At 37.2% G+C, this 17,286-nt stretch overlaps 1 protein-coding gene across 4 annotated transcripts in view; it reads left to right on the top strand.

The window, feature by feature from the left end:
• The window catches only part of LOC102237791 (nipped-B-like protein B), a 29,814-nt gene that overhangs the window by 6,254 nt on the left and 6,274 nt on the right, over positions 1–17,286 (top strand). For 2 of the 4 annotated variants that reach the window (XM_014470494.2, XM_023338170.1), the window contains exons 7-36: positions 1,058–1,188; positions 1,277–1,334; positions 1,444–1,944; positions 3,582–5,561; positions 6,888–7,013; positions 7,167–7,352; positions 7,692–7,754; positions 7,848–7,937; positions 8,026–8,126; positions 8,223–8,309; positions 8,391–8,622; positions 9,198–9,349; positions 9,457–9,537; positions 9,653–9,753; positions 9,856–9,985; positions 10,081–10,163; positions 11,032–11,164; positions 11,258–11,401; positions 11,497–11,583; positions 12,328–12,542; positions 12,630–12,732; positions 12,824–12,922; positions 14,077–14,223; positions 14,638–14,772; positions 14,865–14,963; positions 15,048–15,101; positions 15,184–15,292; positions 15,385–15,521; positions 16,414–16,554; positions 16,656–16,749. In XM_014470494.2, coding sequence (XP_014325980.1) covers positions 1,058–1,188; positions 1,277–1,334; positions 1,444–1,944; positions 3,582–5,561; positions 6,888–7,013; positions 7,167–7,352; positions 7,692–7,754; positions 7,848–7,937; positions 8,026–8,126; positions 8,223–8,309; positions 8,391–8,622; positions 9,198–9,349; positions 9,457–9,537; positions 9,653–9,753; positions 9,856–9,985; positions 10,081–10,163; positions 11,032–11,164; positions 11,258–11,401; positions 11,497–11,583; positions 12,328–12,542; positions 12,630–12,732; positions 12,824–12,922; positions 14,077–14,223; positions 14,638–14,772; positions 14,865–14,963; positions 15,048–15,101; positions 15,184–15,292; positions 15,385–15,521; positions 16,414–16,554; positions 16,656–16,749 — 5,799 coding nt within the window. Of the gene's footprint in view, positions 1–1,057; positions 1,189–1,276; positions 1,335–1,443; positions 1,945–3,581; positions 5,562–6,887; positions 7,014–7,166; positions 7,353–7,691; positions 7,755–7,847; positions 7,938–8,025; positions 8,127–8,222; positions 8,310–8,390; positions 8,623–9,197; positions 9,350–9,456; positions 9,538–9,652; positions 9,754–9,855; positions 9,986–10,080; positions 10,164–11,031; positions 11,165–11,257; positions 11,402–11,496; positions 11,584–12,327; positions 12,543–12,629; positions 12,733–12,823; positions 12,923–14,076; positions 14,224–14,637; positions 14,773–14,864; positions 14,964–15,047; positions 15,102–15,183; positions 15,293–15,384; positions 15,522–16,413; positions 16,555–16,655; positions 16,750–17,286 lie in introns of those variants that run through there. The other 2 variants (XM_023338172.1, XM_023338171.1) reach the window with 2 other exon arrangements.

The raw sequence follows: 17,286 nt of genomic DNA, 5'->3' as shown, positions 1-17,286 counted from the left end.
ACTTCCTGGTTTGCCTTTCAACCAGTCCTCTCACTCAGCCAGTCCTTCAAACTCAGCAAAACAAAATAGTTAATTCAAATAAACAAAAGGAGTTTACTAAATGTGTGCACCCATAATAGTAAACAACCTAATGCAATAAACACAAAAAGAGTGAAATTATACAGTAAATGTATTGTGTGAAAACATTGAAATAAATACTAACACTGGGGAAACAAGGGAGGAACCTCCACAGTAACAAACAGACAAATTTAAGTTGCCTTGTTAACATCTGACATTAAACTTCATCTTGAGTGATCATGTTTTAGATACCTTATCAATCAAGATACTGTGCAGATTATAAAGTGACCATGGCAGCTGCCAGCTGAACAACAGTTTTATAGATCTGCCTTTTGTTAAATGACTAGTTCACTTACCTTCCTGAAAAGCATTATTTTTTGGATAACATGTTTCAAGGTTATATTTCTTTCAAGGTTATTAAACTCTTGATCAGCTTAATTCTGTAGACTTAACAATACTGGAGAAATAGAGGACTGTAAATATCAGGAGAATGGGCGGTTCAGTGTAGTCCAGGATGTTTCCAGGTTCACGCAACAAATGCAGTTGGTGTTTCCCAGATTACATCGAGAAGTTCACCAAATGAAACTGTCCAAAGTCCATCCCGGAAGAGATTTACGTTAGTTCTGTTGGGAACAAAAATTGCTTTCTTGCTTGTTATGAAGAGCAAAATGTGTCTGCACTACTTTTACGTCTTGGTCTTATTAAAAAGAAGCGGAACCCTCCAAATGTCTAAGGTTCTTGTGGTTGAAACCCAACTTTTAGCAGTCTATCTCATTCTTTAATAAAGCACCAAGTAGAAATCCTTGAAAAACTAACACATATCCAAATGATTACTTAACTAAACTTTGCCTTCATTAAGTGTTGTACACTTTTGAGTGGCAAATAAATGAACACAGACTCTCTTGCAATGGCTAATAAACAGTACATGATCCCGTAAGTAGATGAGGCTATAGGAAAGTAAGAAAATTAACTGCAAATTGTATTTTGTTCTCTGTTTTAGTTGTTAGTGGTGCGAGAACAATTCTTGACAACAAAATCTCTGAGCATCTGTCGAGTAATTCGTCTAACCGTAACTCCAAACCCAGTTTGGATGAAGACTACGTAAACGTGGCTCAAAGACTGGGAAATGAGGTAATGCTGGGAATCCGGGTTACTTTGTACTGGACATAAGCAGATACCTATGGTTAAAACTAATGATAAACATCCTGTGTTTCTGCAGGAAAATTACTCATCCATAAAAGCTGGCATATTTTCTCTATCTGAAGAGAGAACAAAAAGTATGCTTACTTGCTTCTGGTTAACTCCTCTAAAATTTACTTGAAAACAAGTTTACATTTTCTAGCAAAGGTTAATTATGTGGTGCAACGTTGTGTTTTCTTCCTGCAGAGCCCAGGCCTCCTCTTATCATGCAGTCACCTCCACTTGAGGCAGGCACAGCCCCTGACCTGCTCCTTACCACTGCCGACCGTAAAAAGAAGCAGCGAGAAAGGAACAAAGAAGAAAATGAGAACATGGACAAAAACGTCTTTTATGACATAGTTAGCTCTCCATCTAAGGACTCTGCCAGATTGACCTTAAAACTGTCCCGAGTGAAGATCCCAGACACGGGCCGCTCTGAAGAACTCCTTCCAACCTCACCTACGGACTCAGATCACAACGCGGTTGTTTTAAACAATGATATTCAGTCGTCAGGTTCCCCTCAAGATTTTTCGCACAAGTCAGTGGTTGAAGAGCATCAACAAGATGCTGCGCAGCCAATCACAAAGGAGACTGGGGTTATCAGTGGGATTGTGTTTGATGACTCTGAGATAGACGCATTTGCTGAAATTGAAAGGATAGACTCAGCCAACGAGAGAGAGCGATGCTCTAAAGAGGTCCAAGATAAAGGTGAGAATTGTTGTTTTGTGCCTGATTTTGATGTATATCTTGATTTTGTCTTACATTTAGTCCGGTTACAAGCACAAAGTTCTACATATTTTATTGAAATATTGTAGGTCTGACCAAAACCAAAAGTGCATACCTAAAATAAAATAAATAAAGTTGGGCGTGCCGTGGTGGCGTAGGGAATAGCGCGACCCAATGTTTGGAAGCCTTGAATCCTCGACGCGGCCGTCGTGGGTTCGACTCCCGGACCTGACGATATTTGCCGCATGTCTTCCCCCCTTTCCTATCAGCCTACTTTCTTATAAGGGACACTACAGCCCACAAAAGACCTGTTGGAGGGGTAAAAAAAAAATACAATAAACTCATTTTCACAAGCACTAACATCACTTTAGTAATGAAACTGGTGTAACCGAAAAAACACAGTGGTGGCTAGTTATATCTCAGTGTCAATACAGCAGGTCTGTGAAAGCCTCTAAGGTTTTTTAGAGAAAACTTTTATCTAAAAGCAATATCACATCATGGAGACCAGGAAACCCAGTGAGGTCAGCGATAAAGTAATGGACAAGTCTAGACCATGGTTATGTTATAGACATAACTGAAACTTTAAACATGTTAAAGACCACGGTTCAATTTAGAGACATTTCTGAGAAGCCCATGATATCTATAAAGGAGCTGCAGAAAACAACTGCTCAGGTGGGAGAATCTTTTGACACTCTGATTAAATTATGGCAAAAAAAGTCACTATTCAAAGAATGCCAAATAACTCTCATGTGAATATTTGGTTGAAGATGAGATATAAATTGAACTATTTTTGACTATATACAGATTTCTATGGCGCATCACCCGAACACCCCGGGTGGGGAGACTTTTTGTTTGCTGGTCAGGGAACATGGTCAGAGTTGATAGGAAGCTGTTTGGAGTTATAGACAAGGCAATACTGGAAGAAGACATGCTATAGGCTGTAGAAGACTTATGTCTGGGAGTGTTACTTTCTACAGTATATTTATGTTTTATTATGATTTTGTCCAGGAGTCTGGATTCTTCAGTTCTTTAGACCCTCTATTGTGGCACTTTATAATTTGATCTAAAATTAATTTACTACAAATTATTTTACTTTATTGCAAAAATAATTGAGCAATGTTTTAAAATATAAAGGTAATTTTAACAACATTAGTTTTCACTGTTTTTTTTTTTATATATTTTTATCTAAGCAATTTTCCTGTAGTAGGTATGAAAACAAGTCTTTTTTGCTTCGAATAGTTATGTTGCTTTTGTGACTAAGCAATTTTTTTTAGACTGACCAAATGCAAAATTGGCTTTTAGGGTTATAAAGGTTGCTGACCTAGTCCTAGTTCTAGTCCAAGTCCAGACTTACAGCCAACTATCGGTCTTTGGAAGTACTTAAAAATGTCAAAAGATGCTGTGTGTCCAGTCTGACTAAGCTGAAATTATTTTGCAAAGAAAATTTGACTGAAATTTCAGTTTTTAAATTTGGAAAGCTTCTAGAGACCTACCCAAAAGATCACATAACATTTTAAAAATATGAAATAAGGTTTGTGATCATAACATGCCAGCATCTGAGAAAGTTTAAGAGTATGAATACTTTAGCATGGCTGCATAATTTTATTTTTTCTTTGCAGACAAGCCACTAAAAAAACGGAAACAAGACACGTACCCTCAGGAACCCGGAGTTGAGACAAATGAAGGCCCATCTTTACATGGGGGCAGCAACGTCAGCAGACTGACACCCAAGAAGTCGAGTGCTGCGAGTAATGGTGCCAGTCGACCTGCCTTGATGGTCAGTATTGATCTGAAGCAAGCTGGAAGAGTAATAGGACAGCCTGTAGTTGTCTTGGAACAGCAACCGTTGTGTGATGATCACATACGTCGCCTTAAGACAAGTGCAGATACTGAAAACAGACCTGGGATCATCAAAAAGCTTCCCGATACCTGCCAGATGCATATTTCTGATGGACATACAGAAAGCAATAAACAAAAGCAGAACAACCAGCGTGAATCAAAGCGCAATCATGACAGCAAACTTGATTGTGACAAGGGGCATTCAGAGGACAGACACGTGGAAATGACGAGGCTGAAGCAGGATAGGCATTCAGACTTTCGACACAAAGAGGAAAAGAACAATAGCAGTCACAGATCCCAAGTCAGCAGACCTGAAACGCTCAAATCCACAAGCAAAGTGGATCGCAACTCAAAACATGAAGAACAGAAAGGCAAGAATAAAGACAAGGATAAAGAAAGGGACAGACAGAGAGACAAAGATGGAGACAAAGAAAAACTCAGAGATAAAGAAATATCCAGAGAACGAGACAAAGACAAAGTCAGAGATAGAGAAAGAAACAGAGAAAGAGACAAATCCATAGATGTGGCCAGAGAAGAAGACAAATACCAGGACAAAGTCAAAAGCAAACTTAGGGATGGAGACAAATTTAGAGATGGAGAAGAACCAATTGAAAGAGAAAAATTCAGAGAAGAAGACAAATCTAGAGAAAGAGCCAAAGATGAGGACAAAGACCTGGAGAAACTCAAACAGAAACTTAGAGACAGAGACAAAGATGGAGAAAAAGTCAGAGAAAGAGACAAATCCATAGACCTGGATAAAGATGAAGACCAAGATGTGGAGAGAGTTAAAGACAAAGTTAGAGATAAAGACAAAATCAGAGACAAAGAAAAAAAACGAGAAAGAGACAAATTTAGAGAACGAGACAAAGACCAAGAGAGAGTCAAAGACAATCATAGAGAAAATGTCAGGGGAAGAGACAAATCCATAGATGTGGTCAAAGATGGAGACGAAGATGTTGATAGAATAAAAGACAAGGTTAAAGACAAAAACAGAGACAGAGAAAAAACAGGAGGAAAAGAAAAATCCAGAGAAATAGACAAAGATCGGGAGAAAGACAGAGACAAGAATAGAAATAGAGACAAAGATGAAAACTTTGAAGTGGGCAAAGAACAAAACAAAGATGGCAAGAGAGACAGAGAAAGAGACAAAGGTAAAGACAGAGACAGAAACAGAGATAGAGACAGAGAGAGAGACCGAGAAAAGAACAAGAAGCACAAGACGCTGCCTGAAGGAGATGGCAACAGAATCTCATTTGAGGAGCAAACTAAAGCCGAGAACTCTAAACTGAAGCAAGATGAAGGCAGAAAATCAGCTGAACTAAACGATCGGCAGAGAACATCGTCTTCCAGCCTTCAGACAACCCCAAACAAGGACCAACGGGCAAGTGGGGATAGTAACATGAACCAAGCTGCAAACAAACGGCAGGCCTGTGAGATGAAAATGAGTGAGTTCCCGCCGTTCCTGCTGGGGGGCAATTCTGGAAGTCTCAAGAATTTTGTGATTCCTAAATTGAAACGAGATGGAAAAGAGGGAACAGATAAAGATCTCCGACTCAAAGGCAAACTAATAGATGGTTGGACTGAACCATTGGTGCGGTTAGAGAGAGTTTCACTGGTGAAGAACTTGAACAAAAAAACTAAACCAGTTATTGTGGTTAAGAGACTAAGCATTGAAGATGTAAAGAGGATCATTAAAGAAACCAAGAATGCACACAGCTCCAGATCCAGACACTGGGCCTCTTTTGACAAATCAGACAGAGGTAGGAGCCATATTTAATTGTTCTTCTATGGAACCTCTATGTTGATAAATGTGCAGACAGTTTTATCAGAGAATTTTTTACATGTGGTTGATTTTGTCTCTGTTCAAAACGGGGAAAACCCGTTAGAGGGCAGATCTGAACAGTTTTACTTTGGGTTTAACTACTACTACTTTAATTACTACTTACATATAGTGTTCATACATGTTAAAAAGTTCTTTTTACACCTGTTTCTTTTTCTATAAACCTCTTCAACATATAAGGATATGTTCAATGACATAAAATGACCTAAAAATAAATAATTTATTACAAGTAGAAGAATCATTTTTTTAAGTTAAAACCTTTAATATGAGTGGACTTATTCAGTTCCATGTTAAGAAATAATATTTTGTAAAAAATTTCAAAGATTTTTGACATTTCTGCTGTTTACCACAACCCTATACACTAAAACACTACCATAATGTAAAAAATATTATCAAATGAAACTTGAAATAAAAAAAGCTTTTCCTTCTTTTGCTTTTTAGTCACACTTAAGCCTTTTAAGATCATCAGTTATAAAAAATAACTAAGTGAATGATAACCTTTTTCTTTACAAAATTTAGTTTCCAAATGATTTTACATGTGGAAAAATGAACAAGTGCAACAGCTGTGAACCATTTGTCTTCACAGTGTTGTTGTAATTCAGTCACTTTGGGGCATTTTTCAGCATGAATGGCCTGTATAAGAAAATGCCACAGCAGTTTTATCAGAATTAAGTCCAGACTATTTTTTCACACAGAGCTTAAAATAGTTGTTTTCTTTTTTCTTCATTTGAAAACTCCTTTTTGGTTTTACTCAGACTTATTAAACTTCTGATATGTAGCACCCATCGAATTAAGTTATCAGCTGTTAATCATCCTTTTTACATCTACAAAGACTTAAATTTGTGTTTCTATAACAAAGTACTGACTACTGTCATGGCACCATTACCTCATCAGCCTATATGCAGATTAACTATTTTATCTAATTAAATTAACTCAGAAAATTTATTACAGTTAATATTTATGGGATGGAACTACTGGAGACTTACTGACTTTTAGTTTTTTGTTTTGGATATTAGAAATAAATCTTATTTTTGTACAAATAGTCCTCAAGTCGGATTTCTGTTTATAAAGGTTGGCATAGTGCTTATTAAGGCCGTTAACTTTTTTTTATTAACCTTTCTAACAACAAATTAAAAGAAAAGGAACAAAATTTAGGTGGATGATTTTTATTGTCATTAGAGCATTTAATGTGAAAGTATAGAAGTAAAGCAGCAAGATCACAACTTAATCCATTTTATGTTTTCAGAGAGAGCAGATAAGCGAAAGCACAGTATGATCAATAAGGGATCCAAATATGCTGAAGTAGATTCCGATGGCTCAGATGAAAAAGACAACGGTGATGAAGAGTTGGAGTCTGAGTTAGAGGATGAGTGTGAGTATTAAATCCAAAAAATTCACAACATCTACTTAAACATTCCTGGAGAAGAATTACAGAACAGGAATGCCGGCACATTTTGCACATTTTAAATAAAGTGAGAGTGTGAAAAGGATTTAATTTTAATTTCTGTCTCCATTGGTGTTTCAGCTCCAAGAAAAAGGAAAAAGAAAGACCACGACAAGTCATGGAAGTTCGAAGAGAAGAAAGGTTCTAGGGATCACCGGCGAAGTGGAGGCTTTCAGAACTCTCGCCGGGGGTCAAGTGGCCGCCATCGGGATTGGAGCTGTAATGATGATTCAGATGGAGACTCCCCTCCACCGAGCCTGAATGATGGTTAGACTTTTCTTACATCTGGGATATTTTCTTTATTTTAATCCCCCCCTCTTCATACTAAATGTATGAAATCGGAAACTTCTTACTTTAAATGCACACATTTTTTATTGCACATAATACCTAGTGTTAGTGAGTGAGGCACAACAAGCCTCACTTCTGCAGTTAGTTGAATTTCTCATCTTTTTGTTTGGAATAACTTTCATTTAGGTTCTAGTTTTTACAGTTTAATTTACATTTTTACGTTTTGCCTGCAGTCTATGTCAATTAAATGCTGATATTCAAGAGTTGTTTTTCTCCTGTCTATCACATATAAAACCTTTTCTTTTTTTTCTTCTTCAGTTGCCCGAAAAATAAAGAAACAGAAAAGCAAGATGGCATACAATTCCAAAATGACAACAGAGGGTATCAATCTAATTGCTCATCGCACTGTCCTTTGAATTTCTTAGAAACAATCATACATGTGTGTTAACTAAATTATGTATAATAATTTTACAGAAAAGATGGACTCCTCTGCATTTAAGAGGTTTGCAAACAGTGTGGACAACATTCTTGAGAGCCTTGAGGATGTAGACCTCACTGCCGAAGGTAAGACTGAAGTGTTGCACAGTTTTCCAGCTAACCGGTACTTGTTAGAGTGTGGAAATGAGAATTTTTTTTTTCCTTTCACAAACAGAAGATGATGAGATACCTCAAGAGCTGTTGCTTGGAAAGCAGCAATTAAATGAGCTTGGCAGTGATTCTACTAAGATTAAAGCAATGGGCGTCTTTAACAAGGTAAAATGAGTCTGCTGATGTAGCAAGGTTACACTAATGTTGATATTATTTTTAAAAAAACGCATCACAGCCAAATGTCTTTTTTTTTCTCCGTAGTTTTCTTCTAGTAAACTTGTGAAAATTCTGAATATGTTGGAGAAGAACATTCAGGACAGTGTCACACTTTCCACCTTAATGAGTCAAGTAGGTATTATCAATACTATATCAGAAACAGTAGACGTTGTAATTTTTTACATAATGATTTATTGCATAATCCATTTCTAGGATAACGACTCCATGGATGAGGAGCGTTTGTGGCGGGATCTCATCATGGAGAGGGTGATCAAGTCTGCAGATGCCTGTTTGACTGCGCTCAACATAATGACGTCCCCACACATGCCAAAGGCTGTTTATATAGAGGATGTGATTGAGAGGGTGTTGCAGTTCACCAAGTTTCACCTGCAGAACACTTTGTACCCGCAGTATGACCGTTCTTACAGGGCGGATCGCCATGGAGGTCAGCAGCGAAAAATTTTTTGTTAGAGCTGCGAAATATATTGACTCAATGTTACCAGAAAAATCTGAAACATTTCCAGTGAAACTTTCTTGTTATACTTAAAATGACAACTATAATTTTGATGACAACCGTAGGAGATTTGGTCATAAAAGATTTGTAGGAACCCTGAGATCTGTCACAATAACAAATTTTACTGGATGATAAATTAAAAGTTGTTGCAATGAACAATAACATTGTTCTTTGATTCCATTTTTATATATAATATCGGAATGGCATAATAATGCCATTCCGATATGGCATTATTTCTAAACAACATTTAATACTGGAAATGGAAAACATTTTAAATATCCAAAATAAATAAACAAAACAACTGAAACAATAAATAAAATTGAAATTGAAGTCACAGGCAGAAGAAAAACAGTAATCCAAGTTAAATTTATCAAGCCTGTTTTAAATTATCATGCGCTTATGCTATAAGTTACTACTGAATGCCTCACATATTCCAACTGTTGATTGTAGTGTGTTTTTTTTCCCTCCAACATCAGCTCTTACCTAATGTTTCTGTTGTCATCCAGGTGCCTCACACACTTCAAAGTCCAAGAGACCAAAATCTTCTGCCCACAAACAGAAAGTGGTGGTGGGATTGTACAACAAGGTTTGCGACATTATCAGCGTCATCTCAGAGCTCCTTGAAATCCAGCTGCTCACTGACACCACAATTCTCCAGGTGTGACTTGACGTCTTCCTCTGTGTCACCTCTGAATCATGGCCTCATGTCACCTTTTTCTTGTTGGCTCTCTTGTTCCTGACTGCTTTATTTCCCCAATGTTTTAGGTGTCGAACCTCGGAATTACGCCTTTTTTTGTGGAGAATGTCAATGAACTGCAGCTATGTGCCATCTCTGTAGTGACAGCAGTAAGTTGACTCTTTTTGTTAAAATGATTTAAGCAATATGTCTGCAATAAATTAGTGTTTTTGTTTTCTATGTGAGCCGTTGATTTTCAATTTAATAATTGCTGCTTTTCTGCAGGTTTTCTCTCGCTATGAGAAGCACAGGCAGCTCATTCTGGAAGAGATTTTCGCCTCTCTTGCTAGACTTCCCACCAGTAAACGTGGCCTCCGGAACTTTAGGTACCTGGCTTAAGAAAAGATAATAAAAATCTGAATATATTAAAATAGTGGCCTCTGTGACGCTTTGAAAGCCTACCTATAATAAGATTTCTATATTTTTAGGTTAAACACCAGTGATTCAGGTGGACCCCCGTTGTACATCCAGATGGTCTCGGCTCTCGTTCTTCAACTTATTCAGTGTGTGGTTAATCTTCCGAATGAGAGAGAAACTGAGGAGGAACCGAAAAAGAAGGTACCGACAAAAAATTGACTGATTTGTCTGCCATTTTTTGAGAAACAAAGAACTTGATTCAGGAATTGCTTCACATATTTGGTTTTATGTCGCAGGTGGATAAAGATATCCTCATTACCAACTCTTATGAAATTGCCATGAGAACAGCACAGAACTTTCTCTCTGTGTTTCTCAAGAAGTAAGCCTTTATATCTGTTTTCTCTCCAGAGACGTAAAACATCTCCCTGTTGTCATGTCTTTGCACTGGACTTCCCCAAGCCACACTCTTTACTTCTGCTCCCTTGTGTTGGTTGTAACTCTCCCCATTCTAACGGCTTCAGTACTAATACACAGTAGCTTTCCAAAGTATTCATAACCCTCAAACCTTATTCTGTTATCTTACACTACAGCTACAAAGTCTTACACATTTTCTTTTACCCCTCCAGGGGGTCTTTTGTGGGCTCTAGTGTCCCTTATGTGAAAGTAGGCTGACAGAAAAGGGGGAAGGAGAGGGAGGAAGACATGCGGCAAATATTGTCGGGTCTGGGAATCGAACCCGCGACAGCCGCGTCGAGTACTCAAGGCCTCCAAACATGGGTCGCGCTAACCCCTACGCCACGACCATTTTATCAGGATTTTAGCTGATAAAATAACATTATGAGGTTCTGAGTTTTTCAATTGAAAGAAAAACTGTATGTGATTTTAATTTCTTTTACACAGAGAGGGGCACAAAGCAAGTCATAGTTATAAAAAACATGCCACTTGCAGTTTGAACACGCTATACTTGAGCAAAACGTTTTCCTACAAATCTTTGACTGGGGTGAAATACAAATACACGTCATGCTTTTTTGATTATCATTTAAATATTTTAAAATTTCATGTATCACATTTTTCCACTAAAGTTATTTGCTACTTTATGTTTGTCTATCAAATAAAACCACAGTGAAGTGCTTTAACATTTGTTATTGTGTAAATTGACTAAATTAAGTGTCAAGAGGTATCAACACTTTTGCCAAACACTCTTTGATGTTCACAAATATCTTGTGATGAGAGACTGTTTGTGTCAGATGTGGCAGCAAACAGGGAGAAGACGACTACAGGCCTCTGTTTGAGAACTTCGTTCATGACCTGCTGTCGGCTGTCAACAAGCCCGAGTGGCCTGCTGCTGAACTGCTGCTCAGTTTATTGGGCAGACTGCTGGTGAGTAGGAGGGGTCACTCCAAAAGTTACTGCCTTGCAGCATAAATAATTTTTCCTCACTCCGTCTCCTTTCTAATGTGTTTCCCACTCCAGGTTCACCAGTTCAGCAATAAGCAGACAGAAATGGCCCTCAGGGTGGCGTCGCTCGACTACCTCGGCACTGTAGCCTCAAACCTGCGTAAAGACTCACTCTCTTGCAAGATGGACCAAAGAACTATCGATCGCATTCTTAAAGAGGTGGAATACACAATTAGATAATTACAGGTTTAATACAATCGAACAAACTGATTTAAATGCTTCAGTCTGTTCATGGTGTATTTTTCTCTTTACAGACTCCTGGCAGTGATGAGGTACAGCAGCTCCAAAAGGCTTTGCTAAACTTCCTGGATGAAAACATTGATGCAGATCCAGCTTTATTGGTGAGCTTTTAAGTATTCATATCAGTCAAACAATCATACATTCAATTAGACTTTTTTATCTGGCACTTTTTATGCAGTCAGGTTTAAAAATGCTTTTAGAAATGCTAAACAAAATTCAACAAATATAATGTAGAACAAAAAGTCAGAAAATTAACGCTAAATGAAGAGACCCTAGAGACAGATATAATAACATAACAATTTGAATTAATTCATAATATAATGTAAATTGATGCTAAAAACTGCATACAAAGAAAAATTATGACAGATGAAAAAAATTACTTAGACTTATATTATTTTACCCAGGCAAAGCAAATAATATAACATCAAATATTGATTAAAAAAATACAGCTAAACCAAAATATATGTTTTGAATTAGCACTTTACCTGCTTTCAGGTCTTTTGGATGGTTATTCCAAAGGTAATAAATAAATGAATGACGTACAAAGTGTCAGACCTTTCGGAAGATCTGATTGGTCTAGAAAATAAGATAAGTAGGTGTAGGCTACAGTACCATCTGTAATATAAATAGAATTATTTCTATTTCTAATAAATGAATGTAATCCAATGAAAGATTTTATTTTTCTAAATATTTGCATTTGGCATATGCTACTGCTAAGAAAGGTCAATTTAGTAAAGTTGCATATGTTTACCACTGCTTTCAATGATTTCTTGTTTGGTCATGTACTTTTTATTCCTTACAATGCTCCGGTATTATGATCACATCGTTGCATTTGTTTTATCCAGTTTGCAAGGAAATTTTACATTGCCCAGTGGTACAGAGACACCACAGTAGAGGTTGAAAAAGCTATGAAGTCTCAAAACGACGACGACGATCCAAAGTATCGGCGACATTCCATGGATAGTGACGCAACCGGGGAGATTGTACAGACGGTTGAGGCACGGAAAAAATTCCTCCGCAAAATCATCAAGACAACGCCATCAAACTTCAGCTCCGTAAAGTAAGTATTCCTTCACCTGGGATAATTTATGTATAATTCTCCCATTATTATAAAAACATTTTTTTATTGTCATTATTTTTATTGCAGGATAAGCTCTGACACAGTAGACTATGAGGACTCCTGTCTGATTGTAAGATATCTGGCCTCTATGAGGCCATTTGCGCAAAGCTTTGATATTTATTTATCACAGGTAAGCTGGTTGTTTTAAATACTAAGAGTGAGATATCAGATTGTGTTGTTTGCTTGAAATTTTCTGTTGTTTTCAAATAATCTTGTTCCAGATTCTGAGGGTCCTGGGAGAGAGTGCTATTGCAGTGAGAACTAAAGCCATGAAGTGTTTGTCAGAGGTGGTGGCTGTGGATCCAAGCATACTAGGAAGAGTGAGTTTCTGTAAATGTATTCTGTATGCCTTTTCAGTAGTCAGTTTTAGATTTGTGCACATTGCAGATTCTCCTATACTACTCAGTCTAAAGCTTAACACAGACAGATTAAGAAAAGCAACCCTTCATGCTGTTTATCAAATGTTGTAGGCCACCTCAATTGTTTTCGTTTTTTTTTTTACTTTGGCTTATTTTCCACTCATTTTGGGGAACCATCTTTTTGATGCTGAAATACTATTTTCTCTCTGTCAAGCTTTCTTTAGTGTTTTTCAAAGATTTAACAATAGAAATTATATCTGTAGGCAGAATAGGCTGGTGACAAACTGCAAAAAGATCCACTTTAAATTTGGGTCTTTGCATGATATATATCAGTGGTTCACAAAGATTTTCTGGGCCCACGTATGGGTTACAATAAAATACCCCCCCAAAAAAGAATCAACTGGGCACACACATCGTTCAACCAGACATAAACCTATACACATATTTTGTTTTTAAACTCCACTGAAGTTTATTTCACACTTCAGATTGCAACAAAACACACTACAAACCATCTTTACAGTGAAACACTTTTGTGTAACTGTCTTTTTTTATTTATTTAATCATTCAAACCGCTTCCCGCTCTCCCCCTGCAATGGCACCGCGCCCCCCTAGAGGGCTCGCCCCACACTTTGGGAACCGCTGATATATATGAACATAACACTGTTTTATAGTTTTTGTTTTGGAGTCTTGTTATGGCTGAATGATTTACTGGCTATAGCTAATTCGCTGAACAAATAAAGTGGTCTGAAAATGAAGGTAAAAACCACCAAAGTCCACAGAAAAACCATGAAAAATCTTCAGAGAATCTGTTTACGATCATCATGAAATACTAAAAGAAGGTTTGGCACATAGAATCCATAATCAAAATACATTTTGAATCACTTAAAACCTACGCACACAACTCAATGATCATGTTTAGGGTTTCTTTGTGTTTTATTTGTGTAACTGTGTAATCATGTAATAAAATGTGAAGACTTTCAGCGTGCGAGTGACCTTAAGCTGCTCTCATAGTGCTTGATCATGGATCTAGGGCACTGGAACGATTCTTGATGTGTTGATTGTATGAAAATTCATAATTTAAGCTTTTTTCCTATCTAATTATATTCATTTATAAGGTGGACATGCAGCGTGGGGTGCATTGTCGTCTTATGGACAACTCCACTAGTGTCCGAGAAGCAGCCGTGGAGCTTCTTGGCCGCTTCGTACTCAGTCGCCCTGAGCTCATCGAGCAGTACTATGACATGCTTATTGAGAGGATACTGGTAACTGAATATATTTCTTTGTAGCTTTCAGTCCATTTTGGTGTTTGTGTTCACTCATTTTATAAAGATTTGATTTATTGGTTCCTTGCTGTGGGTTTTTGAAGAGAAATACAAAACATTATGTATGAGTCCCGGGTAGAACTTTTTGCAAACTGTGTTGAGAAAGTTCATTTAAGGTGGAAAAGTTCAGCTGAGGTGAAATATATTTTTCCAACACTGCCACCTGCAGATCAAATGAAGTCACTGCAATAATAAAAAATAGTGCGGAGTGATTTATCAAATCCTTGTACCATGATTTGTTTTGTATCATAGATTCACTTTTTTCAGGTCATTTGTTTAGACTTTTAAAGTTGTTTTTTTTTTTAAAAACAGAGCATATTAATTTTGTATTTAAAATCTATTTCGTATTTACAGGACACAGGAATCAGTGTGAGAAAAAGAGTCATTAAGATTCTTAGAGACATTTGCTTGGAGCTCCCAGATTTCCACAAGATAACAGAAATGTGTGTCAGGATGATCCGCAGAGTCAATGATGAGGAAGGGATCAAGGTTTGCATTTATGAAGATATTTGAGTACATTTTAGCAAAAGGGACTTTTGGGATTTTTTTTTTTTAGATATTTGGCTTATGTATCTTTGCAGAAACTGGTAAATGAGACATTCCAGAAACTCTGGTTTTCCCCCACACCCAGTCACGATGAAGAAGCCATGAACAGAAAGATCCTGAACATCACAGACGTGGTCCGTACTACATTCCTCGTCCTCAAAATAGAAAACATATCGCTGTTGCACTCTTGACTCGTGACGTTTTCGTTTTGATTCAAGGTGTTGGCGTGCAAAGATTCAGGCTACGATTGGTTTGAGCAGCTTTTGCAAAATGTGAGTGTTACAATTTGTTTGAAACATCAACAGCTTCCTACTCGTCGTCCATTACATCTAATCACTGACTGTGATTATTTAGCTGCTGAAATCAGAGGAGGATGCTTCATATAAACCAACTAAGAAGGCCTGTGTTCAGCTGGTGGACAATTTAGTGGAACATATACTAAAGTACGAGGAATCTATTGCAGGTAAAGTATGGTAAATACAATAATAAAATATGTATTTTATCCAAAAAAAATGTGACTTGCAATGAATGCGTTCTGTTCTGTGTGCCTCTCAGACTGTGAAGAAAAGGGGATAAACTCAGGTCGTGTTGTAGCTTGCATCACCACTCTCTTTCTGGTTACTAAAATCAGGCCTATCCTAATGGTTAAACATGCCATGGCTATGCAGCCCTACTTGAACACTAAATGCAATGTAAGTACTAATCTATTTATTTAATTTGCCAAAGTTACTTAAAGCTCATTTCAAAGTGGAATTGTTACTAAATTTGTAAACTGAAACTCATGCCTTTTATAGATTAATGACACAGAACAACATTTTTAGGTGCTTGCTTTAGTCATATTTAATTAGTATGAGTTATAGCTAAAGAAAACTAAACAAAAAAAAAATTAATAAGACCAATAAAAAGCCTCATGCTGGACCTCAAGCAAGTTACGTTCTGTGGTTCACCACTGCTTGGATTATACTTTGAGGGGCAAATTTAAATTTTACTTAAATCTAAAAAACAGAGGACCACTGAGCAACAGTCCTCTTTGTTTTATCTTTATCTCATGTAAGACGCCTTTCCTGCGGTGTCTAGTTCAGGAGCAGCTTGACACAAGAAATACAACAGTCTCAAACAATCCTTTCAAGAATATGAAAGCAAAGCTCCCAGTTTTTCCTTCCACTTAACTTTCCCTTAAAATTCCTAGGCACAGCAATTTGTGAACACCCTCCTTCTTCAGTGGTGACCTTTAGTTGATGATCATTCTTATGGGTGTCATTGACTGTGTGTGTTGGCCACAACAAAATATTTCTGTAATAAAAGCCCTATATTTTGCTCTTATGAAATATTCTAATTTCCTGTAAAATAGAAAAGATCTAAGTGCTTGAAATGCATCATCTTGGGTGATGAATCTATATAGTAAAAGTAACTTCTAGCATTTATAAGTCGAACTGTTGGAATAATTTTTTTCTTTAAATTATAATTTACCTGTAGATACACTTATGCATTTTGTTGTGTCATTGCACCACCTAGTGGCAGCCATGTAGAAACACAAACAGAAGCAAGTGGCTAACTTGATGTGTTTCCACTCTTTCATTTTAGACTCAGAATGACTTCATGGTGATTTGCAATGTGTCCAAGATTCTGGAGCTCGTTGTTCCTCTGATGGAGAATCCAAGTGAGTCTTTCCTCAACACGATTGAGGGAGACCTGATGAAGCTCATTATTAAGCACGGCATGACGGTCAGTCCCATTTGCAGCACACAGTTTTCACAGAAACCTCTCAGAACATCATAAAGATGAACATTTACGACAGGCTAATTTGATATATTTTGTCTTCGAAGGTTGTGCAGCACTGTGTGAGCTGTCTTGGTGCTATTGTGAACAAGGTCACACACAACTACAAGTTTGTGTGGGCTTGTTTCAATCGCTTCTATGGTAAGACTGCATGCATCATGATTCATGTTAGTTTTGTGCTGGTTTTTGTCCTGACTTGCAGCTTTTTATCCTACATAATATTAATAGTGTAGAGCTCAATCTGTCCAATCCAGAAAGTGTGGAAATGCTTGACAATTATTTTTCACAGACACTATTTGTCTGGTCTAGCTGAGTATGGGGTATTATGTAAACAAGGAAAAAAAAGTTGAAAACGTATCCCACGAAACTGGTTCCTACAGTTTCTTCTAAGACCTGGAAGCAGATCTTTTACTTATCTGGCTCCTGTCTTGTAGAACTACATGTCTTCTACTTTCTCCCACTACTCTCCAATAATGCATTATTTGCATGTATTACAAACTTTATATTATTTCCTCTCTGATTTTTCTTAACGTAGAAGTTACATCTGGTCTGGCATTTCTGTTTAGCTGAGAAACCTTCCTAGAGAGGGTAACAGAGCTGTAACAATTGTCTTACATTTATTTTTTCTATTAATTTTACTCTTGACTCTGACATACTGTTCAACACTCTCAAAATTAT

The sequence above is a fragment of the Xiphophorus maculatus genome, chromosome 8 (assembly GCF_002775205.1).
Source record: "Xiphophorus maculatus strain JP 163 A chromosome 8, X_maculatus-5.0-male, whole genome shotgun sequence".
In the NCBI taxonomy this organism is placed as follows: domain Eukaryota; kingdom Metazoa; phylum Chordata; class Actinopteri; order Cyprinodontiformes; family Poeciliidae; genus Xiphophorus; species Xiphophorus maculatus.
This window is presented reverse-complemented; position numbering and strand designations above follow the sequence as displayed.